Below are 23895 nucleotides of genomic sequence, written 5' to 3'. Positions count from 1 at the left end.
ACGCTGCCTTTCACTGCAGGTTTCACCGAATGAATCCTGAATAAGAAACAGCTTCAAATTTTCATTTTAATCTTGACCATGCTGGTTTAGATTAATGTTTTCTATGTGGTAATCTGGTGAAAAGTAAGTAACTATAAAGCTATAATGATACAACAGATGAAACTGTTAAAAACAGGAGGAGGGGTAATCCTTCACGCTTTTTAGATTTAACTGCTGCTTTCGACACAGTGAACTACAACATTTTAGTCTCACGACTGGGGTGGGTATCAGGGGCATTAGGGGCATTAGGGGCATTTGGGGCACTGGAGTTCAAGGTCCGACCTGGTCGACCGAACCTTCAGTGTCAGCCTTGGTGATTCAAGATCCTCCTCTGTGCTGCTCTTATGAGGTGTCCCACAAGGCTCAGAGTTGGGCCCTTTTCTCTTTTCTCTGTACCTGCTCCCATTTGGCTCCATTCTCATGGGATTTCATTCCATTGCACTGCGGATGACTGCCAGATTTATGTGCCGCTCACAGCAGAGGTCCCATGTTCGACTAAACTGTTACAGCTGGCCAAAATAAAACCTCTGCTCTCAAAGCAACATCTTGAAATAGCAGTTCCTGCTTCTGTTACAAGTCGGCTGGACTATTGTAAGACTCCATATGTGAGGCTTAGCGTGGCGTCCATTGCCCACCTACAGGTGGTACAGAATGCCGCTGCTCTTCTTTTAGCTGTTACACATGTGACATGAGCATGTCTCTCCTGTTTTAGCCTCATTGCTGTGGCTGCCTGTACAGTTTAAGATCCATTTTAAAATCATTTTATTTGCTTTTAAATTTGTTAACAGCCTTGCCTCACCCTACCTCTCTGAGCTGATTCAGACTTACACCCCCACTCGCGCTCTGAGGTTAGCTGATCAGCTGCTTCAAGTGCTCCAAGAGTGCCAAAAACTAAGAGCCTTTGTTGGCCTGAGCCTCTATCAGACAGACAGGCCGCTTCCCCGCCTGTTGGTGTCAGAAATACACAGATGAAAACAGCCCAGCAAAACGTTATGATGATGGCACACCAGGCAGAGACAAAAACAAACACACCCTTAAAATATAAACATTTTTCACACCTTCAAAAAAATTGTACGCACAGTGTGTACAAGAGTCCGAGTGGCGGTGCCACTGCTCCCTTTGACCCTCAACAATTAGGCAGCTCTGCTCTGGCACATGGCGCCACGAGAGGAAGTACTTCCTCCTCTTCCCAAGATGGGCATGTGTGGGCGGAGCCAGTCCAGCTCACACAGACACAGCAGATCCTGAATGCAGCTCATGTGATCCATTATTCAAATGGAGGAAAATAAAGGAAAAGCTGGATTTGGGGCAATAAACTTTGAGTACAATGATTTCGGACCATGTGAAAGTGTTGAAAAGCTGGAGAATATGACCCCTTTAATGTATTTGATTCTACCCTTCTATTTGTTTTAAGTGTTTTGTTTTATTTTTATAATCTGTAATGTTTATCTATTCTATAATGTGTGAATTGTGCACTGTGGGTTTTTACACCTTATTTATTCTGTTGTAAAACACTGATTAATTATAGCTGTATAAATAGAGCCGGCGCTCGTTATGGAGGCAGGCCCCTCTGACGATTATCCTTGATTGTGATTGGACAGTTGCTGCGGCACCTGAGCCAATCGAATTCATCCAAGGACGTGATTGACAGCGCACTTTATTTTCGCCTTTGCATCACGTGACATTAGTTTATTCTCCAAACTTCCGGAAACAACCGAAAGCAGAGCGGCAGCAACAGCAGCAATCAAGCCGCCGACTCCCCGCTGAAAGCCGTCAAAAACCGCGTCCCCGCCGCCGGTAACGACTCCAGATACACAGATAACCCAGCAGGTGAGCTTTAAACGGAAGCGATAGCAGCTTTAGGCTTAAGCCGCTTTTGGTTCTTCTCGGCTAAACGGCACAGGAAACCGTTAGCGCACGACGGACCCGCGGTGGACAGACCCCAGGTGGTCGGAAACGCGGTGGTCGGACCCCCGGTGGACAGACCCCCCCGGTGGAGCGGCCGTGGGTGTCAGCTGGATGCTCTGCTGAGTAATCCTTTGTAACAATGACAAACATTCACTCACCGTGTTTCACCGTCGTGCTGGCTGTGTGGAGTTTTACCGGTTCAGAAGTCACTGGATTCTTTTACCTTCAACAACAAAGATCATGCCAAAAACAACAACAACACATGATGGAGGCTTTACGCTATCAGATATAAACATGAATACACTCTGAAATAGCATACATTTTCAACACATTGACTGTCAACAGCTTGGAGGAGTTATCTTCCACAAATAGGTTGACAAATAGATAAATACGTTCAATGTGTCTTTCTCACTACACACAAACACACACACACGTGGTAATATTTGACTTTTAGGATGTAACTGTAAGCATAAAGTTGTATTAAGAGAATGGATGTGTATAATCTGACACTCTGCACACCGTTAAACTGCTTTCAAACTGACAGCCTTGATAAGCCTTGACAAATCAATCGTTTTCTCCTCTATCCTGAGATAAAGTATGTACAAAATAGAAAAATAGAGTAATGTGTGCAACACCTCTTCATTAAAGTTTGATTTACGAACATCTCCTCTTTAAGGACATGTCATGATAGAATTTCTTTTTCCAATTTATGCACTGGCCATCCGTTTAGGTTAAAATATGCTCAGAGTTCCCATTTGTGTGGGAGAAAACATAAACAACTGTATAGTTTAAATAATGAAACTCAAGACAACTTCCTCTGAAACCTTTGAGCCTCCAGGCTTCATCAGCTGTTGTCACCAATAACAGTTTTACTGGGTCCTGCAAAACAACAGAGAAACTGTCCTTGGGGTTAAGATAAGATCTGAAATTCTATAAGTCAAAGCATCAACATGTACAACTCCGTTTTTGACAGAGTTGAGCAACTGACATGAATCAGTCATTTCTTCAGGATTTATTTTTCATACTTTGTGCTGTATTGCTATTTGCCACCATAGTAGTAGGACTTAATTATTCAGCCTATTGATGATAAAATAAGTGTTGTTTTGATGCTGTTTTTTGGAGTTAATGATGGAAAAAATTAATCCAGGTCCTTTTTTTTTTTTTTTTAGAAGAAGAAATGGCTTCGCAATGGTGAACAAAATGTATATGAAAAGCTGTATTCTAAAAGAATATGAAGTCAAAACCTCATGACCCTAATCTCCTTGGTGAGGTCGGGTGTGAGTGGAGCTTCATTCCCTAACAAGCTGAATATCAGCATATTGTGTGAGTTGTGGCTGAGCTGACTGTGAGCTGTGCAGGTCAAACCTCCAACCTCATGGCTTGCTTTTAGTTTTAGTGTCACTTTCAGATGCGAGGCCTGTGTTTTTCCATTAATGTCAAAATCAAGGAGTAGAAAGAGGTAGGCAATGTTGAAAATAAATGTTTGGCGGTCTGATTACATCTGTAAGCGAAAATGCATTTGTGGGATGAACAGCCCAAGGCAAATTTGCCAGCAGTGCAAAGCAGCCGGCTCTTGTTTGTTGTCTGGTGGATTGGCTGGATGAGATAAAACCCTGCAACAAGAGGCAGTAATGTACCTGAATGTGTATTTCTTGTGACTTGTTTGCAGCAGAGACTGCAGCACTGGCAGGCCTGCGTCTTCAGAGCAACCCCCTGCCCCTGCCCCCCGTTCTGCCTCAGGCTTCAGGCTCACGGCTCCAGCGCTGCACAGACCCGCAGCGAGCGCAACATGGTGGATGTAACCAAATGGCCCCTGTTCAGCCTGATGGGCCCTCAGGAGCTCGCCCTGATACGGAAAGCCTGCGTGTTTGGAATGTCGGCTAATGAGGCCATCTACATTACCGCTGATGATGAGGTGAGAGCAGTGTGGCTGTGTGTTCATCACATGATGGAAGGGTTTGATGGGTATTTTGCTGCTCGTCTCAGCCAATAAACTACATCTGGAGTTTACATCAGACTCATCAGATCGCGGCTTCTCTGGGTTTAAAAGCAGCTGTTAGATTAAGCTGCTACCTCCTGCTTACTGTACGTAGAAAATCCATCGCGTTGTAACCACACGATGCCTTTAATGTCAGAACTTAATACTGGAGCACTGGGATGTGGTAGTGAGCAGTAAACCACTTTAAATTGCGAATGTGTTTAAAGTAGTTTTGTTCTTTAGTCTTCACCACAGTGAGAGGTGAAGACATTCTGAGACCAATAAAGAGCTGAATGTTACTCATGTTAGATTCACCCAAAATACAGTCTCAACCAATGTAACTTTGGTTTTATTACTACTTGACATACAAATGTAGAAATGAATCGTTTGATTCTTCACAACAGAGTTTGTCCACCACAGTAATGAAGCAGATGGAGACGTTTACCAGCATCACCAACTGTCTAGAAAGTGACCCTGTGTTTAGAGCGCTCAGCACTGCTCCACTCGTTTTCTCTGTTGTCCCTCCACCCTCAGGTGTTTGTGTTCGGACTGAACTGCAGTAACTGTCTGGGAACGGGGGACAGCCAGAGCACCATTGTCCCCAAGAAGCTGGACTTCCTGAGTGGGAGGAAGGTGGTGAGCCTGAGCTATGGAAGCGGGCCTCACGTCCTGCTGGCCACAGAAGGTAACTTCAGCTTCAGCTTCACAAGTGGGATTAAAGGTTTCATCTGTATAACTCATCTGTGTGCATTTCAGACGGAGAGCTGTTTGCCTGGGGCCATAACGGCTACAGCCAGCTGGGCAATGGGACAACCAACCAAGGAGTTGCTCCGTTGCTCGTGTCTGCCAACCTGCTTAACAAAAAGGTGACGGAGGTGGCGTGTGGCTCCCACCACTCCATGGCTCTGACTGACACAGGAGAAGTGAGTATCTGCATGAGAAAGTCTTACTTTTACTGCAAGAGTAAGGACGGAACAGTGAATTGGCTTGTTTAAAACCTTTCCAGTGACATAAGTGACTGAGCTGTGGAAGTGCTGAGTCATTGAGGACTAGACCCTCAGTCTAATTATAGCTGCATCCTGAAAACACTCAGGTTGACACGTAGTTAGTAAACTACAGGCAGACATGCAATATTAATAACAATAATCACACAGTAAGTAACTTTCAGTCTTGTCAGACTTTTCCTTCAGCCTTGTACGGCGTAACCTTGTAGACTACAATACTCTGTATTGTCCTCCTTGGAAAACTGTTTTGTAGCCTCAGTAGCAGTCGGTGACATAACGTCAGCTGGAACACAATAAAGTCGTCGTTATGAGCTACACATTGTGCAACGCAGCGCCAACTAAGAAGCTTGGATGCTGTACATATGAAGGAATGTTTGTTGGAGTTTAGGCTCAACAGTAAATAGCTTTAAAAGCGAGAAGGCGGAGGCACCGAGGACCGTTAATGTATTCAGGGACTAAACATTTCCTCTTGAAGTAGCTAATCCAATACAGATGTTTCAACTTCTCTTTGCTTTTTAACAACAAATCTCATCTTATGAACGTATGAATAATATCCATGTTATCCTATTGATGGTCGACATGAACACCGCAAGAAGAGAAAAGCCTGAGTACCACACAAGTACAGACACCGTTCACATGGATGCTTTGGAGATTTCTTATTCATCATTCTCAGTTTATCATTGGAGCACATTGTTTCACCTTCTCCGCAGGTTTACGCGTGGGGCTACAACAACTGTGGTCAGGTGGGCTCGGGGTCCACGGCCAACCAGCCCACCCCCCGCAGAGTGTCCAGCTGCCTGCAGAACAAGGTGGCCGTCGGCATCGTCTGCGGTCAGACCTCGTCTCTGGCAGTCGTCGACAACGGAGAGGTGAGCGTCGAACTTCCGCCGAGGCAGAATGAAAAGTGCGTCTGCTCCAACGTCCGCTCTCCCTCCGCCTGTCTGCAGGTGTACGGCTGGGGATACAACGGGAACGGACAACTGGGACTTGGGAACAACGGGAACCAGCTCACCCCCTGTCGCCTTGCAGGGCTGCAGGGTGTGTGTGTCCAGCAGGTGTGTGTGTGTGTGTGTGTGTGTGTGTGTGTGTGTCACCGCATAGTAGAAGACTGCATGTTTGATTTGAGAATGAAATTGTAAAACAGTCAGGTTGAGTAAAATCTCTGTAGAGTTAAGTAAACAGGAAATCATTGAAATCCACTACCTCAGTTCATCTCATTCACAATATTTTTTTACTTTTAATGGAGAATTAAGTATAGCTGTTAATCGTATGAGTTAGATGTTATATTTTGTTATATTGTTAAAACACCTTGTGCACTCTGAGGTAAAAAACTGTGAGGGAAAGCTGCGGCCTCTATAAGATGATTATGGAAAGCAGTTGTGTTATTCATACATTTAAATGTGCTTTTGCCAATTATGCACCTCAACTGAATCTCTATGAATGCAGTGTCAGGATTCATCGTTTTAATTCATGTAAGAAGAAAATGTTGCATGAATCATCACATTTGTCAAAAGGATTTTTTTAAATGTGATCAAACAGAATCTGATAAAAAAAATCGAACTTTTATTCAACGTTAAGGATATTTGACTTCATTGACTGGTTAAAGAGAGCGGTCTCCCCTCTCAACTTGTTTTTCCCCCCTCCTTTGCGTCTGTAGATTGTCTCGGGCTACGCTCACTCTCTGGCCCTCACAGACGAGGGCTTGCTTTACGCCTGGGGTTCAAACACCTACGGGCAGCTGGGCACCGGCAACAAGAGCAACCAGCTGGGCCCGGTTCAGATCATGACCGAGAAGGAGAGGTGAGCCGAGCCACCAGCGCACACGTGAGAAAAGCTTCTGCCACTGCACCGTCTCTCCTCTCTGCCGACAGAATCGTAGAGATCGCCGCCTGCCACTCCACGCACACGTCGGCCGCCAAGTCGCAGAGTGGGCAGGTGTACATGTGGGGCCAGTGCAGGGGCCAGTCCATCGTGCTGCCCCTCCTCACACACTTCACCTGCACAGACGACGTGTTCGCGTGCTTCGCCACGCCCACAGTCATGTGGAGGCTCCTTTCGACGGGTAAGAGGACGAGCTCAACGCGTCCCACGACGTCGTGGCGCCCCGGGGGCAGCGTGTCATGTAGACGCTCGGCAAGGGGGTCATTTTTAGTTGGAGAAAGTGGGGATGACTGATTAATTTCAAACAGGTGGATCATAATTGACTGGTTTACATGTAAACACAATAAAATATAAATAAATGCATATTGTTATTTGTTGGAAATCTTACATGTTGTCAGATTGCATCTCAAAGGCTGAACAGAACCGTGGTTCTTCCCGTCTTTTTTGCAAAAAGACAAATGATTCAGACAACTGCTTTGCTTTCTGCTGCAGTGCTTGATGTGTGTGTGTGTGTGTGTGTGTGTGTGTGTGTGTGTGTGTGTGTGTGTGTGTGTGTGTGTGTGTGTGTGTGTGTGTGTGTGTGTGTGTGTGTGTGTGTGTGTGTGTGTGTGTGTGTGTGTGTGTGTGTGTGTGTGTGTGTGTGTGTGTGTGTGTGTGTGTGTGTGTGTGTGTGTGTGTGTGTGTGTGTGTGTGTGTGTGTGTGTGTGTGTGTGTGTGTGTGTGTGTGTGTGTGTGTGTGCGTGTGTGTGTGTCCCCCTCCAGAGCACGACGACTTCCTGACGGTGGCTCAGTCGCTGAAGAAGGAGTTCGACAATCCCGAGACGGCTGACCTCAAGTTCTGCGTCGATGGCAAATATATTTATGTCCACAAAGCAGTTCTCAAAATCAGGTCAGGATTTCACCTTCCAGCAGTTTTTTTCATTGATTAAAACCTTTTTTTTTTTTTTTATTTGACGCGAGTGTTTCCTGTGGCTGTGCAGGTGTGAACACTTCAGATCAATGTTCCAGTCCCACTGGAATGAAGACATGAAGGAGGTGATTGAAATAGATCAGTTCTCCTACCCAGTCTACCGCTCCTTCCTGGAGTTTCTCTACACGGACAACGTGGAACTTCCTCCTGAAGATGCCATTGGTGACACACACACACACACACACACACACACACACACACACACACACACACACACACACACACACACACACACACACACACACACACACACACACACACACACACACACACACACACACACACACACACACACAGGCTGACCTGTGCCGTTTATATTGACTCTGTTCTCGTCCCTGCGCCCTCAGGGCTGCTGGATTTGGCCACGTCGTATTGTGAGAACCGCCTTAAACGACTCTGTCAACACATCATCAAGAGGGGAATAATGGTTGAGAACGCCTTCTCTCTGCTGGCTGCTGCTGTGCGCTACGACGCAGAGGTGAGTCTTCACCACCCGCCTGCCGCTGACATGTCTTTCGGTCTCATTGAAACTAAATAAATAGATAAAAATTAATGATAAAGTCTGGCCTTTATCAAGTTATGCTTAATGTATTTAGATTTAGGATTACATCAAAATCCATCCACCAACACAACAAAATAAATGAAATTTATCTTTGGATGATGCCCGCTATTTGACTTCCTGCTCTTTTATTGTGATATTGGAGGGAACAAACGGCCGAGAGCCTCTCATTCGTCTCCCCGAACCTGTGATCAAAACACTTAAAGTTTCTTTGCCCTGGTTCTTCCTCACATCAGGACCTGGAGGAGTTCTGCTTCCGGTTCTGCATACACCACCTGACGGAGGTGACGCAGACTGCTGCTTTCTGGCAGATCGACGGGAACCTGCTGAAAGACTTCATATGCCGAGCGAGTCGCTGTGGAGCTTTCAAGAACTGACATCAGCCCGGTAGTGATGGGACCAGATGCTGAAGACTCCAGGGGAGTTCTTCCTCCATCATCGCCTTCAGGCGGCTGCTCTTCCCGTCGCTGACGGGTGGGAATCGACGGATCATCGGTCTGTCGTTCCGCTTTTTACGAACTAGAAACAATTTGTCCATATTGAAGTTACAGGATGACGGTGAGGAGCATCGTTATGTGGTAGCCGTTTCCCACAGTGCCTGATCTTCTGGATTTGTGAGGCCCCGTTTACACGACAACCAATACGAGTGTTTACGCAAAACCTTCTTCACTTTTGGGGGGGGGGGGGGGGGGGGGGTCCGTTTACACGACACCGGTGTGTGGATCCACTGCATCCGCAAAGTTTTTATACTGGTTCTCAAGGTGGAAAGATTCTTTCACGGACGCTCTTCCCTCCTGCAGAGACTACGAGCGCTCTTACTGCGCATGTGCATGTGGCCCGGCATGCTAACTACACCGTGGTCGGTGTGTCCGCCGCCGCAGTGGAAACATACTCTTTTTTTTTTTTTAACTGATTGGGTGTTGTGACGTGAAACGTTGTCGTGTAAACGGGGCCTGAGAGGAATGGTGTTTCCATATCAACTTATTGCTTTTCCAACTTGAAACCTTCTTTGCCAGTCGCTTGATGTCACTTTATTTGACCAATTTACTTCTAGACTTTTCTTTTGCGTTTTAAATGAGATTTTACTCATTCATACTGGACGACCACATCTTAGTTTGAAAAACGCTGCTGTGGTTTATAGTTTATTAGTTTGCAGTCAAGACACTCTTTGCACTTATAGATGCCAGGTTAAACAAGCGTTGGATGAATGGATGTGACTGTTTCATGAATGTTCAGGCTTTTAGTTCTGGATTTACTTGGTTTAGGTCAACTCTGCCAGCAGGAGAGACCTGAAGATTTGGACTCAGGTTAGAAATGTAGACCATTTTAATTCCATTATTCAGAGCATGTTGTCATGGCTCCCCCTGGTGGTGCAGTGGGTTAGGTTTTGACCGTGACAGTGGAGGGACTCAGGTTCGACTCCTGGGGTCTGCACTACCACTGTGGTATTCCTCTTATCAGGGTAACTTCAGGATTAACCCTGGGTTTTCCGTACTGCGTCGCTTGTTCGTTTCTTACCGAGATAAATCCCCCCGGCAACTGATCCTGAAGGAAAACTCTGGGTTAAACAAGCGAGTTGTTAACCAGGTAACGGAGATATCCTGGGTATGTTTATCACAGGTTGTAGTATAGGCCCCAGGTTTCTTGCAGGAGGGGAATCTACAATCTCAAAGGAGCTGCTCAATAGGCTTTTCATGTCATCATAGGAAGCTCTAGTTTTGACAAACAGTTTTTCATTGAGTATTTTAATGACATCTGTACGACAGATGTGGACATATCAGCCTGAATCGGCTCGTTTCTTATTGATGAGTGTTGTGAAGTGCCAGTTACTTTTTGTAAATAAATGTTGGCAAATGAAAATGAAATATTCTGAGAGGTTTTGAATATACATTCCCGTCTCATCCAGAGGTTGTGTCTTTCTATCAACATGACTGTTTTGTCCTTTAGAGAGTAGAACATACACCCAGCACAACAAAGTGTTGTTTTTGTTTTTAATTATTAAAGCTTTTATACTTTGAACATCTTGAACTCTGAGTCACAAAATATTGTGAAGAAGTTCTTAATGGGCCATTTCAAACAAACACAGATCCCTGCACAAGCGGGCCACAAGCATTATGCAGTGAACTGCATAATGCTTCTCAAACAAAAAGATAAAAAAAAAATCAGTTTTAAACATCGAAAAAAGTTCCCAAGTTGTAATGGAAACAGAATTTTAAAAGAGCAAATGAAAAGTGACGAACCTTAGAAATGTTCAATACGGATGGATAGATGCTGAATTTAATATATTATTCACACTACTGTGAGACATTTCGAAAATGTGAATCAGATGGACAATCCCAGTGAAGCTGACGCTCTTTTCTTCAGCGCTGTGTTGACCTCCGTCATGGCTGCCGAAGCCTTTTGCAGTTCCTCTTGTTTCCTTTGTAACTCTGTAAGCACATCAGGCAGCTGCTGAGAAACTACAAACGGTGACGGTAACGTCAGCGCTGAATTCAACAGCTCATTAGTGCTCCTGGATGGAGGGACGCGTAGCATTTGTTGATGGTCAGTAACTCCACCTCAAATAATCTGCATATCTTCCACAACTTAAAATGCAACTGCTCTCTTTTTAATGAACATCGTGAAGAAGCAGGCATTTATACACTAAACTGATTTTTTTCCCTCTCAGATGAACGTGTTTCTCATTTTCCCCAAGTAAATTCTCACTAAAGCTCATCCTGCAGCTGTAATGCGGCAATGAAACAAGGCCATTTATTTATTCAGATTATGAGGATCTGCCAAGAAGCCTTTAAAAAAAATGATTAAAAATGACTGACGTTTGAAGTTCTGGAACTTCTCCACTGAGTGAGGAGAAGTCTTGAGTAAATGTTGTAAAAACGCCAAATGGAAAACTTGATAGATTCGAGGTTCAGCTTATCTCCTGATCATCTATTGTGTCAAATTGCATTAATATATTATTATATCTCTACAGGCATTACATAATTAAGCAAACCTAATAAAAGACAAAAATATGGGTATTAAATTTGATTTAAACAAACATTTCCACCCCGAGATCAACAAGACTTCACCTTCCTGCTGCTTGCTCGTGTACGCTGCCAGTTTCCCCGACGCTGCCATGACTGATAGTGCCAGATCGTAATCTGTGCAGAGCAGATAGACCGTCAAATTCCACCGTTTGGACGGCCAACACAGGGAAACCATCATCTTAGAAGCGCCTCCTACCCGCGTCGCTGGCTTGATCGGAGCAGATTCTCTCGGCGACGTCGTTCATCTCACTGATGAAATCCTGGAAGATGGCCTGCGTGCAGCCGGCAACGTTGCAACGCTTCCAGAAGCTGCTGGGGTTGATGCTGGGCTCTGGAGCCGGAGGACGGGGGGGAGAGGGAGGTGGACACATGGGGGAGCTGCGGGGGGGGACAGGTTCGTGGGACGCCTGGTCTTGACCAGAACGCTGCACCGGACTGGAATCTGAGGGAAGAGATACAGAAACTGATTGATCCTTCTTCAATCTGCAGCTGATCAGCTTTCTAGTGTTGAATTGGAAACTTTAAAAAAAAAAAAAAAAAAAAGTGTATTTTCTTGCAGTTTTAGTAAACTGAACTTTTCTTTTCATGGACTTTGATTTGTGAATCAAATCAAATAAACCACTTCAGCTATTGTCTTTGGGGCTTAATTTCATGCATGTTGCTATGAGTTTGATTTGGTTTTGTGTTTTTAAAAAAAGACATGTTGCCTTGTCATTTCTTTATTAATCTAGTCTTAAATACCTTTGCCAACAAAAGTTGGGATTAGATTAGATTTTGGAACGTTAACGTTTAACCGCTTCTGAATAAATTCCCCAAAATGGCGGAAAAACAAATTCCCATACAAAGCGGATGAAGGAGGCACCTCATGGAGGAAACCAGCATCTGTTGCCATGGAGATGCAACGACCTGACCTACCTAGTTAGCATTAGTACGAGCTAACGGCTATCATGCTAGCGATGCTAACTCGGTTGAAGTGTGGCGCTGGTGAAGGTCTGCACGCTAATTATTGTTGTTTTGCACATTTATAATACTTCAAACACTCATTGGCAGTTGATTGTGATTCGTAAGAGATTAAATAACCCTGGAGAACCTGCAACTGTAATCTAGAACGTCGCTTCAAGAATACACGTCGCACAGCTTCAGTAATCCAGAACAAAACACACAAACCTTTGAGCTAAACTCTTGAATAAAAGGCTTAATGTGAAATTCTTTGTATAAAACATTCATTAGAATAGCGACCTTACCTTCAGTTGCGCCCCCTGCTGGCTCCTGCTCCGACTGCAACAAAGCGGGCTGCGAACTCGCAGGCGATGGCAGACTCTGCGAATCATCATTATCCTGAGATCCAACCTCCGGCTAATGATGCACCACAACACAATCATATATATTAAATAGGTTTTATACAACAAGCCAAACTCTGATCTATTTAACAGAATAGAAACACCAGGGCATCTTAAGCTGGAATCCTTCATTTCTGAACGTGTTTTGAAAGGAAAAGATGCTCGCCGACGCAAATCCTGAAAACTCACTGAATCTATGATTGTGTCGTCTTCGTCGCTGTTTTCACCTGGGCTCTCGTCGTCCTGCCGACCTCCTGGAAACAAACAAGGGTTGAAGGGTCGCTTGTGCGTCGCATCGCAGCTCAAAGTCAAACCACGGCGGCGTCTCACCTGAAGGCGACACGCCGGGCTCTTCGGCGGCGTCTCTACAGGAGGAAAGGGTCAAAGGTCACCGACTGCCGTCAATGATCATGGCTGCTGCTCTTCTTATTGGATTTGAAGTACTTTTCTTTCAGTTATGTGGGAAATATAAACCTTTACCAAGTACTTAAGAAAAACACCAAAGATTAGGCGTCTTGTTGAGTTTGGTTGGCTTTCACAATATTTATATAAAGCAAACAGAATTAAATGTCATAGAAAATGAGAGAAAAAGCACCGATGGAGGCACAATGAAAGATAACAAAGAAAACTTTTATTAAAAATATAAACAATAAGCAAATAAATCCATACTATAACAAAACTTATACACTTGTAACATGATGAATTTTGTTTTATTCATAAGTAGTTAATCATAAATAAAACATAGTAAAATCATTTGAGGTAAAAAAAACAAAACTGCTACTATTACCTGTGAATCTGAAGCACAGTCGACCATGTGAAGAAAATCAGGGGAAAAACGAAAAAATGGAGGGATGAATGATCGGATGGAGGGACGATGGATGGATGGACTGTAACACTGAGAAATAATACTGAGTTGGACTCACTTGCTGCTCTGAGTTTTCGTTGTCCTCTATATCCGATTCTACAGGCGCGTACATGTTCATGTCCTCTGCAGAAACAGGAGAATCGTGTGAAACTTTGATCTGACGCACAAACTCACGACTCACAGACGACGGTTGTGATGAAACCTGCGCAGAAGGAATCGTCAGAAGGCGGCGGAAGGCAGTCTTGAGTCCTGCGTTTCGCCGGTCTGCCTCCGAGCCTGCGGCACACAACCTGCATGATCGTTCTGCGGCAAAACACTTTGTGCAAATCAAAACGAGAATTCAACACTCACCTAACGTCAGTCCGGGTTTTCTGTTGAAAGACAAAATTACATAAAAAGCCTCAATTACACAAAACCATAAAACAAAGCTTCATTTTGTGAGCTGCTGAATGGAAAATACTATGAAGTACCAGCCGAGTCATATAATTCAAGGTGAAATATATGATTGATCCTCACACACCTTCGACGGTCGCCTTCCACTGGCGCTACCGCTGGCGACGGAGTCGGGTCCCGTGATGGAGCCGTTGTCTCCTGCTCATAAACAAACAAAACCAAGATTAAAACATTAAAACAGCTACGCTGGTACGTCACATTCGAACTCCAAACAAACACCACGTTTGCATGATTCAGTTCAAACGTCTCTTTAAAGGAAGTTTGATGCTTGTCTGGATTAATGACATCAGTTTTAGTAGCGGAGATTCTAATTTCCTCACTCTGTGGCTTTAATCTGTCTATGATGGAGTCCATGTTGTTTTTAGTTGGTCCTGAGAAGCTGATGATACCGAAGGTATTCATTCTGTTTTTAGGCTTCGTTCACACTGCAGGCCTTGATGCTGAATTCTGATTATTTGCTGGGATCCGATTTGTTTGCCTGATCGTTGGCGTTCCATTTGAAACACGACCTCTATCAGGCTGCCGTGTTGCTGCTGTGGACAGAAGTAAATATTGAAGACACGCTGGTCACTGTTTCCATAGAACATAAATAAACATAAATAAACACGAATGAACATAAATCAACCCTGTGGAGCAACGAGGACGTTTCTTTATCTGGTGTCCGACGAGGGGATTCAGGGGGAGCTGGACGGAACGAGGTCAGTCGGTCATTTGCCTGCGGCGTCCCCAGCAGAGGACACGCTCACGTTGCCACGGCTACTGGGTTGAAAACGCGACGGTCATTCAAAGCTATCGCCGCTGCGAGTGCAAATGTTTCCGGAACAACGAAATGGAACTAAGCTTTCGAGCGACGGCGCCGCTGGGTCGCCATGTTTCCTACTGGCTGTGCTGGTGAGTGACGTCACCACGCTGCGTTGCGGAGCTTACGCAAGCTAGGCTACATAGCGTAAAGAGTCTATATGTGAGAAAATCAGAAAATAGTTGGAGAAAAGCAAGTGAAGGACGAGATTTGACTCTGAGCAGACTCGTGCTCACGGCTGTGGGACAAATCAAATATAAAAACTCAGATCATCAGACTGAGGTTCTGCTGGGAGGTTCACTGGTCGGCTCTCCTCAGCTTCCCTTCATCTTCTAAACAAAACACAGTCGCTCGTTCTGCGTTGACTCTGGTGCTACTGGAGAGTGAGACGGCCCAACCAATATGGCGGCAGCGCCGGATCACTCTCCAGGGCACGAATGAGGCGTCTATATAATGTCTATTTATTCCATGGAATCAATCAGGGAATCTTTTGCAAGATTGGAAAATGATTCCAAAGAATTGAAACACTGGGTTCTCAACAGGAACCGGTTTTCCATTCCCAACCTGAGACGGGACTCAGACTTCCATGTCGCCGCAACATATATACTTCCTGTGGGCCCAGTGTGAATGCAAAGCCTGCAAGACTGATCCTAATGTCACTAAAGTCAAAAAGTAGGACGCATCGTAAAGGAGCAGGGGCAACGCCAAACCAAGGCCTCGGCACCACATCTGACACATGAGTCTGGGGGCTCAGGTTCAAATCTGTGGATTAAGATATAGTTGGTGAAGAATGTTAAGAGAGGCCGACAAACGTTTTTGACTCTTTGCATCATGAGATCCAACAGAGACTCACAGGTGGACAGGTCGTACGTCTCCTCAGAGCCTCAATCGGCTCTTTGTCAGTCAAACATGAAAGAGGATTATTAAGTCCAGCAGCGTTTTAGAAACATGATAATCTGGCTTCAGAAAAACATCTATTTTTGTTTCAATAAATGTGATTTTAATTTAAATAAATAAATAAATAAAAACGAGCTTCAACACTTTTCATGAAAACTTCTCATTATTGATAAAAACTGCTATTTTGTGTGTGAATGCTGTTGCTTCTGTACTGAAGGAACCTCAACAGAAGAAACAATGAGCACTTACGTTCAGGGGAGTGTTCCGAGCAGTATATCCTGTTGTAAAAAAAAGAAAAAGAGGAATAATTTGTTGGGTAAACTGATTGAACAAAGTTACAAGGATCAGACGAAGTTTTAGAAAAGTTGCAGGTGTGTTAGATTGTCAACTTGCACATATTTTTCTTCCGTTTCATCGTTGATGAACTTAGCGCCGGCTTCAACGGCACACGGGAAATGGTAGACCTTCGAACAGCGGTGGACTTCACACCCCAAAGTCGCTCCCCTCTTCTTACAGCGTTTACAAACCTGAAGCAAAGAGAGGAGAAGCTCCAGACGAGCGAACGGCCACAGAACGACTCTCCAGCAAGATTCTCACCCATTTACTCCCGCGGATCACCTCCTTCCTCACATCCTCCGCATGAAAACCAGCCAAGTCCCCATACTGAGGTGGGTCCTTGCAAACAAGATTTGCAGAATATATCTGAGAAAGGAAGAATGGATCACACCGACGTTTTAACCCTTGTGGCTGAAGAGAATCACCCGTTTGTCAAACATTCCATACATGAGCTTCTCAGTAGTGTTGCTATAACATCTGAAGAGACGAAGGCAGCCTGAATCCACCCTCCCACCTCTCCGTCTATCTGATAAACTGTATAAACACACATGCACACTCAGCAGAGGTGCACCGAGCACCTGCTCAGGTACGGTCTTGTGACTCCACCCCCTCCTGTCAGCTCCTGCAGTTAAAACCAGACCAACCTCCTGCCCCTGGTTCTCTTTGGGGGGAGGGTCCCCATACGCGGTTGGATTGGTGGAGGATGGGATCTCGAGGTGGCCTGGTGGGGGCCCAGCTGGAGGCCTGGGGGGCAGGAAGCACCCCACCCCAAGTGCGTGTGTGCGTGTCCATAGGGATCGGGGGGAGTAACTGGAGCGGCAGGGGGCAGGAACGTGGGTGGTCGTGTTACAGGGCTCCTGGGGGCGGGGAGTTGGCTGTCCTCCGGCCGGACCCGACCTGGGGGCGCTGGTCCGGGGCACGGCAGCTGTGGCCTTCTCTGCCCCGCCGTGTTGGGGGGTGGTAACCACAGAACTTCTTTATAATAAATACTTTTGCTTCACCAGCAACTACTAAACAAATTACATACTACTGTAAATGAAAGCTTGGATTTTATAGGCATAAAAAATTAGCCTTTTAACGGCTTCATGTGAAAGAGAATTGTAATCAGTGTGTTTAAGGAGGTTGCCATGGAAACAGTTTTAGAGCTTCGTTCTATCATTGTAAACCTCCATTCTTCTCCAATGTTGACGCATGTGATTCAGACACCCAGAAATAAAGTGAAAGGAGCAGAATTTCACAGTGTAATGCCCAAATGTTGAAAAATAAGCCCCAAACTCATACACGCGTTCTTTTTTCCCCCTCTATGACCACTCCGGGGCTCCGGACTAAAACAAGACGGACGTGAAAAAACACCAATAAAGATACGAAGAGACGTAATGTCTTCTTTCTCTTTGGTGCATCAGAGGTTCAGGCCAAACTAGATGGAGCGAGCCGGACTAAACCGATGAATACAGTCCGTCTCCTGGTTCCTGTTTGAGCGCTGTCAGCGCCAAATTGGTGAAATCAGTGACGTATCACGTTTTGGAGTGACGTAATGACGTCGCTCTCACTTGGTGGAAAAAGAACCGGTTCTTTGGTGGACTGGCTCTGGCACCGGCCCCGAACTAGCTCCTGGTTCTTTTTGGTGGGAAAGCCCTAGAAGTGGGGCCAGCGTAGCACCAGTTTAGCCCCTGTTTGACCGGGGTTGGGCAGTGGAAAGACAAAGAAATGGTGCTTAGTCTGGCCCTGGCTCCGAACTAGCACCTGGTTCTTTCCGGTGGGAAAGCTCCCTGTCACCCAGTGGACCAACACCCCCCCACCCCACCCCACCACACACACACCCTCTTAACCCTGAAATGTGTCACCATCAGTTCTATCAAAGTTTTACCTGCAGCTCGTTGTAAAGACAATAATAAAGACAACAATAAAGACAATAATAATACAAAAGGTTTGTTTACCATACACTTCTCATGAGCCGTGACTTGGTCATCCTCCCTCAAGTTTCCGGTCGTTTCCGTCTCTTCGGACCGCTGACACAGGACACAGAACGCTTCACGATTCATTTCGCCCAGAAGAGTTTGTCCTGCAGGTTTTAGCGCTTTATTTCAATCTGCAGCGGATCAAACCGCTTTGTTATAAAAGAACCCTCCTTCCGCAGCTCGGAGGTTGCCAGGTTTGCTCTGAACTATCCCTCCCTCACGTCTTCTGAGGATTCACAGCAAACAGTTTTCAAAGACTTGGCTATGTTTAAATACACACTACGTAGGGTTTTATTTATTCATTAGTTCACTTTTTACAGAGATAGCAAGAAAAACGAACATTGTTACGTCATTAAAAAAAGTAAACAGCTTAAACTTTTTTTGTTTCTTTTTTGTACAATTTTGTAATAAAAAAAAAAAATATATATATATATTACTTAAAGCTTCCTGTTATGAAAATGGAAAATATCAAAAAGAAAAACATGTTACATCATGAAATATCTTCTATTTTGATTATCACTGGATTATCTTATTTTCATAACATTTTCATAACTCAAAGACTCAAACAAGAGAATAGACGTGACATTCACTGTTCATTTGTCACATCAGCTCCTTACTTGTATACGTTCTAGTTTTATCACTGATTCATATAAACGCCTTGCCTTGTTAAAGAAATGTTTTGACAATACATGAATCAAAACTCTGTGTGAATGCAACCAGCAAGGATTTAAAATTCCTCTAAATAACTTTATTTAAATCTAATTCTTTGTGATTTCCATAACAATTAGGTCGCTCTTCTTATATCTGAAACTGTTTTGAAACTTAAAAGTATCAAAAGACGTATAAATGGCATTCTTACACCCAATCTGGCAACCCCACATAGTTTTTAACTTTCGATTCCGGTTGAATCTGGTGGTGTAATGCAAAGTCTGGTATGCGTGCAGAAATGGCCCCCCTCGCGCAGCGCCTGTATCAGAAAACGTTAAACTGTCAGATTTACAGACGTGATCCCAATAGAAAAGATGATATTAGCTATTTAAAGACACTGGCGGCTGGTTTTGTTTTATCCCAAAATTCCCTTCAAACACACACAAAAACAAAATCCATATTCTGAGTGTTTTTCATGTAGATTTAGGGTTAGGGCTTCTCTTTTAAACCTTCTACCTCCTTCATATCTTCATACTGTGGTACATGCAGTTTTTTAAAGAAGTTCATTGCTCTTTTACTTTTCCAACCTCCTCTATATTTATTTATTATGTGGCACATGCAGACTGCAATTACAATTTTGTTCTTTTTACTTTATAATTCAAGTATTTCACATTGCAGGACTTTGTTTTATAAAAGTTAAATTGTTATGTATTCTGCTTTTTTTTTGTTTTTACTACAGATTTTATTTATTTCTAAAAGTAGACATTTTCCCCATGGAACTTTACTCCTTGACTTCCAACTTTGGACTCATGCCATCTAGTATTATATATACATATATATATATATATATATATATATATATATAATAAGAAACATTCAATCCCTGGACTGTTTTAAGTCAAGCCTATTTTTCTTAAAACTTTTTAAGTCTATGTTTTTGTTTTGTTGTTACTAATGTTTCTATTTGTTTTTAACTGCAATTTTAACTTGTAACGTAAAGTGACCTTGGGTGTATGAAAGATGCTAGTAATATATATATATATATATATATATATATAAAACTTCAGCACTTCCCCTAACACATATGGTTTAGTAGAAATGCTTTTGGATATTAATTATTATTAATAAGATAATATTAGATTTACTTTTGAATTCTGCTACATGAGGGCTGCACTTTTTCTTCCGCCATGCAGAACTCGGCGTAACACTCCGGACAGGAGTACATTTCAGTGCAAGCAGATTGAAACAAGCCTGTGAAATCAGACACACAAAACAAAGGCAGTGATCAAATTATCACAAGTCGTTTATGTAAAAAAAAGAAAGAAAAAGAAATCAATGTCACAAAACCGTGACATCACCATACTTAATGTACAATCGAACATCTTCATTACCAGCTTCTAACAGGCAGACGTTAATAGACAGTATCTACATTCAGGATATGCTCCCTGTGAGGGGGAGGAGTTAGCGCTACACAGTGACGTCTGACCTTTCACGTGGGGAAACGGTTTGAACTTGTAGTGTCTACAAAGACGCGAAAGGACAGAGTCTCACACACAAAGTCAGGACAGGTTTTTAATGACAGACAGGAGGAGGGTAAGAAGGACGGCAAGTAAAGGAGACATCAGGGGGAACAAACAGTGGCAGGATATATGTTCATATACTGTAGGTTTGTTTTTGTTTTTTTTTTTTACAAATAAATTAACAAGATGAGATGAAAAGAAGCAGAAGACAGGGAGGTGAACCTTAAATAACATTCATTCGGGCTGAATCAGCCCTACTAATACTCTCCTTCTGTATTATTCACAGTAACAGCTGGATTATAAACAACCTCCAGGGGTCGGTTAGTGCAGATGTGCCTGTCCGTTGCCCGCTCAACATCAAAAATATTTCCCTTATTTCAATACAAACATAAATAGATGCATTAACTGAGATCAGTCCCGCTGCCCCGTTCATACATCTCCTCCCTTGTAATCACACCCTTCCTCCGATTGTGTAGAAAAGAAACGGACACGACTGTGACGAGGAGAGGATCACTAAACTGTGAAATCAGCTCATTTTAATCTGCTTGTGCCGACGGCGTGGCATGTGCACGAATAGAAAATAATGAAAAAATACGGCTTTCCGTGGAAAAGTCAAAGGAGCACTGATGTCGGCGATACAGCAATGTGTGACGTGAGCGTCGAGGAGGGCAGTGAGATGGAGACAGACGAGCTGGAGCTCAGGCTTTGACGTCGGAGAAGCTGGTGTAGGTCTCACTGCAGCTGGACGACGTGCTGAGGTTTCCCGAGCCGCTGCCTTCTGCAGGGAAACGCACAAAACCATCGTCAGCCACGCCTGACCGTTTTTATTTGCCGACTCGGCTGTTTTTAATCAAAATACTTAATTCACAAAACCACAAACTGCAAAAAATACTTCTTATATCCTGCAAAATGAAACGCTGCAACCAAAATGTGCAGCACACCGGTGTAATGGTTAGTGCTGTTCCCTCACAGCAAGAAGATCTCCCGTCTTCCATGTTTTCTCGGTGCACGGCGGTTCCCCTGTTCTGGTTCATATGATTTTTTAATATAAGCTACGTTGTCATCTTTAAATCGTGAATTGTGCGTGGAGCTGCATGCAGGTTTGAATCCAGGGTCTTTAGTTTACAGCTTCTCCGTGTGCATGTAAGGCTTTTCTTGTCTCTCTCCGTGTCCACAGATTAGAAGAGAATGAAAAGCTCTGCGATGAGGTGTATGTTCAGCTCGTTCACGCTTCATCTCTGCTCTGTTCACAGTCTGGAGTCGGTGTGACTCACAGTTGGAGATCTTTCATGTTCCTGTCAGGATTACTGAGGCCCCCCGTTTACACGACAACGTTTCACGTGACAACGCCTAATCCGTTAAAAAAAGGAGTGCGTTTACACTGCAGCAGTGGACACGTGTAGTTAGTATGGCGGGCCACGGGAGGGCGCTGTTGCTTGTTTCTGTGATGAAACCACACAGACGGGTGTGCAGAGAGCAATACGCTACAAACCTGAACAGAATCGAGAAAAAGGCGACTGATGACGCATCGGATGTTATCAAGGTGAATCTCAACTATTAAACTACTGATATGGACGATAAAACTGGAATACTAAACTAGAGTCAAACCACTACGGGTCGGCCATGTTTGTTTACAAGTGAATGAGTAGAAGGAACCATTGTCAACAGGAGGGGAGGGAGGGGGAGAGATGCACATGTGCAGTAACGGCTCCGTAGCCTCCGTCAGTAACGACCGTGAAAGAATGTTTCCACCTTGGGAGCCGAGATAAAAACTTTGCGGATACAGTGGATCAGAACACTGGTGTCGTGTAAACGGACCCCCCCAAAAGTGAAGAGAGTTTTGCGGATACACTGGTATTCGTTGTTGGGTAAACGAGTTGGTTCTGGATTAATGAGGCGCTCGTCCTCAGGAGTTCAGCGAAATAGTTACAGAGCTGCTTTGGTAATGCTAATGCTAACCACGCGCTGAAAGAGTGAGGCAGAGTGAAGAACCGTGTTAAAACTGTTCTTATGCTCATTGGTCCTTCTTCATGTCAAGAAATGTGTAAAACTCTCAATCTGTTTTCTGTTTCCAGAAATTTATTAAATGTGATGCATTAATATTAATATTATATAATAATATTATTAATATCTGGAACAAACTTCCAGAGAAATTAAGGAATCTTAACTTTGGTTTTCTACTATTTAGCAACTATTTTCATCTTATGTTTTTTTGTTAAATCATGTTTTTATTCATCTTTTCTGTTCCGTAATTGTTCCAACTTTCATGTGTCTTGTCATAAAGCCCTTTGATCTGCTTCCAAGTGTCAAACAAATAAAGTTCCCTCAACATTCTTCAGGCAAATAGAAAATGATCAGCAGTTCTGGTGGGTAGTTTAATAAAAATGATAACAAATAAAATGTTTACCGATTGATATGTGGATTTTCAGATGTTCTGAAAAGTCTGGATCTCTTCCCACAGGACGAAGGATTAAATGAAAAGTATTGTGGCGGAAGCAGGATACTTCCTATTGGTATTTTCTGCAGTTTCAGTGTAAATGGCTTACTGATCACACAATGTGAGACATTAAAGACTTTCTTAATTCAATCGTTTGAAAAGCCCAGAACAAAGCGATCTTTTCCTCCCCGTCTCGGTTTGCAGTACCTGAGCTGGTGAGAGACTGACAGGACTTGGACTTTCCGATGAGGGCGATGAGATTAGCAGCAGGTACCCAGGCCTCCTTAGAAGTATTCAAGTTTCGCACAAACCTGAACACAAAACAAGCATTGCAGCGGCGCTGTGTCCTATTGTTAGAGTCGAGGGTCTTTGCGGTGGAGTGCTCACCACTGTCCGTCCTCGCCCTCCTTCACCAGCTGCACCGAGTCTCCGCTCTTCACCTGCAGCTCCTGACCCGCCTCCTCACAGTCGGCCATCGCCGTGTATTTCCCCGCACTCTGAAGGAAGGACGAGGAGCAACACTGAGACAACACAGCCCAGCAGACGTCCATTTAACTTAATCCAATCAGGTTAGTATCTTTATACAAATACACAGGATATTGAAGACAAAAATATTTGTTCAAACTACAGGAGACTGTGTTTGTTTTAATGGAACATGAGTAATTTAAATCATTTTAGGAAATCTTTTAAATTCCTCCACATAACAAAAAAAACTATCTTTTCATCTTTACCCATAAGCCATCAGCGTTCTCAAGCACCACGGACGGATAGAATGAAGATATAAAAAGACTAATAAATTAAATTCACTTTACTTGGATTTTATATTTCATGTGGAAAAAGTAAGTAGTTTAAAAACTCGGAACAATCTTGCTTGACACAAATAAATGATGCAAAACGTTGTTTTACTTTTTGGTTTTTTAAGTAAAACTGTATTTTTAATAGAGAAGGAAGATTATAAAATGTGATGATTGAATATTAGAGAAGGGGTAGGATTAAACAAGTATCTGTGGGTTTACTCCAATATAGATTATTTAGTTTAAATATATTTTCATGAAATATAAATTTATTTAAATGATCATAAAGGGGTTTATATACTGAACTGGATTCAATTGATTGAATCTTTATTTCGAACATACAAATAATCCAAGAAAGAAAAAAAGAAAGATTGAAATGAATGAAGCAAAAACAAAGATCAACATAATCCACTTAATCTACATTTATATGAACGAAAAGGAGTGGGAAGAAGTAAACACTTAGTGACTCCTACTTCTCATGTG

General features: G+C 43.6%; 3 protein-coding genes across 9 annotated transcripts in view; 1 reads left to right on the top strand and 2 right to left on the bottom strand.

Moving 5' to 3' along the window:
- Positions 1 to 1732: 1732 nt before the first annotated feature.
- On the top strand, positions 1733 to 10247 carry LOC308118911 (RCC1 and BTB domain-containing protein 1-like). Its single transcript, XM_080478610.1, has 12 exons — positions 1733 to 1869; positions 3617 to 3862; positions 4460 to 4610; positions 4682 to 4848; positions 5640 to 5798; positions 5877 to 5984; positions 6587 to 6729; positions 6801 to 6991; positions 7573 to 7699; positions 7791 to 7942; positions 8128 to 8258; positions 8576 to 10247. The coding sequence occupies exons 2-12, from the start codon at positions 3737 to 3739 to the stop codon at positions 8714 to 8716; spliced, it is 1596 nt and encodes a 531-aa protein (XP_080334736.1). The 5' UTR covers positions 1733 to 1869; positions 3617 to 3736; the 3' UTR covers positions 8717 to 10247.
- Positions 10074 to 18216, bottom strand: phf11 (PHD finger protein 11). 4 transcript variants are annotated; one of them, XM_080478612.1, is made up of 14 exons: positions 17993 to 18216; positions 16317 to 16421; positions 16113 to 16246; positions 15969 to 15997; positions 14091 to 14161; positions 13922 to 13941; positions 13773 to 13846; positions 13629 to 13693; positions 13036 to 13070; positions 12895 to 12959; positions 12610 to 12721; positions 11562 to 11807; positions 11408 to 11479; positions 10074 to 10768 (listed from the first exon to the last, which is right to left on the bottom strand). In XM_080478612.1, exons 1-10 carry the CDS (start codon positions 18095 to 18097, stop codon positions 12929 to 12931), a joined length of 669 nt encoding a protein of 222 aa, XP_080334738.1. In that variant the 5' UTR covers positions 18098 to 18216; the 3' UTR covers positions 10074 to 10768; positions 11408 to 11479; positions 11562 to 11807; positions 12610 to 12721; positions 12895 to 12928. The 4 variants fall into 4 exon arrangements, with proteins under 4 accessions (XP_080334738.1, XP_080334739.1, XP_080334740.1 ...); XM_080478613.1 differs by having other exon boundaries at positions 12610 to 12685; XM_080478614.1 differs by lacking the exons at positions 10074 to 10768; positions 11408 to 11479; positions 11562 to 11807; ... (1 more) ...; positions 12895 to 12959; positions 13036 to 13070 and adding an exon at positions 13316 to 13500.
- A 1731-nt stretch (positions 18217 to 19947) lies between these two features.
- mcf2lb (mcf.2 cell line derived transforming sequence-like b) overlaps positions 19948 to 23895 on the bottom strand; it is a 42735-nt gene continuing 38787 nt past the window's right edge. For all 4 annotated transcript variants that reach the window (XM_080478264.1, XM_080478262.1, XM_080478263.1 and 1 more), the window contains 3 exons: positions 23006 to 23115; positions 22826 to 22929; positions 19948 to 20959 (listed from right to left, as the gene is read on the bottom strand). In XM_080478264.1, the coding sequence (XP_080334390.1) occupies positions 20880 to 20959; positions 22826 to 22929; positions 23006 to 23115 (294 nt within the window). In that variant the 3' untranslated portion in view covers positions 19948 to 20879. The remainder of the gene's footprint in view (positions 20960 to 22825; positions 22930 to 23005; positions 23116 to 23895) is intronic.

This window comes from Lipophrys pholis (genome assembly GCF_963383615.2).
Source record: "Lipophrys pholis genome assembly, chromosome: 13".
Taxonomy (NCBI): domain Eukaryota; kingdom Metazoa; phylum Chordata; class Actinopteri; order Blenniiformes; family Blenniidae; genus Lipophrys; species Lipophrys pholis.
The sequence above is the reverse complement of the archived record's forward strand: the minus strand, read 5'-3'. Positions and strand labels throughout refer to the sequence as shown.

What these genes read in the sequence shown, in the direction of transcription:
- LOC308118911 (XM_080478610.1), top strand. Translation starts at nt 3,737, where the DNA reads ATGGTGGATGTAACCAAATGGCCCCTGTTCAGCCTGATGGGCCCTCAG. An exon ending in AGGGTGTGTGTGTCCAGCAG is followed by an intron (nt 5,985 to 6,586) that starts GTGTGTGTGTGT and finishes TTGCGTCTGTAG; the next exon opens with ATTGTCTCGGGCTACGCTCA. An exon ending in ATCATGACCGAGAAGGAGAG is followed by an intron (nt 6,730 to 6,800) that starts GTGAGCCGAGCC and finishes CTCTGCCGACAG; the next exon opens with AATCGTAGAGATCGCCGCCT.
- phf11 (XM_080478611.1), bottom strand. Translation starts at nt 18,097, where the DNA reads ATGAATCGTGAAGCGTTCTGTGTCCTGTGTCAGCGGTCCGAAGAGACG. An exon ending in CGGCTCATGAGAAGTGTATG is followed by an intron (nt 16,422 to 17,992) that starts GTAAACAAACCT and finishes TTCCTTTCTCAG; the next exon opens with ATATATTCTGCAAATCTTGT. An exon ending in TGATCCGCGGGAGTAAATGG is followed by an intron (nt 16,247 to 16,316) that starts GTGAGAATCTTG and finishes TCTTTGCTTCAG; the next exon opens with GTTTGTAAACGCTGTAAGAA.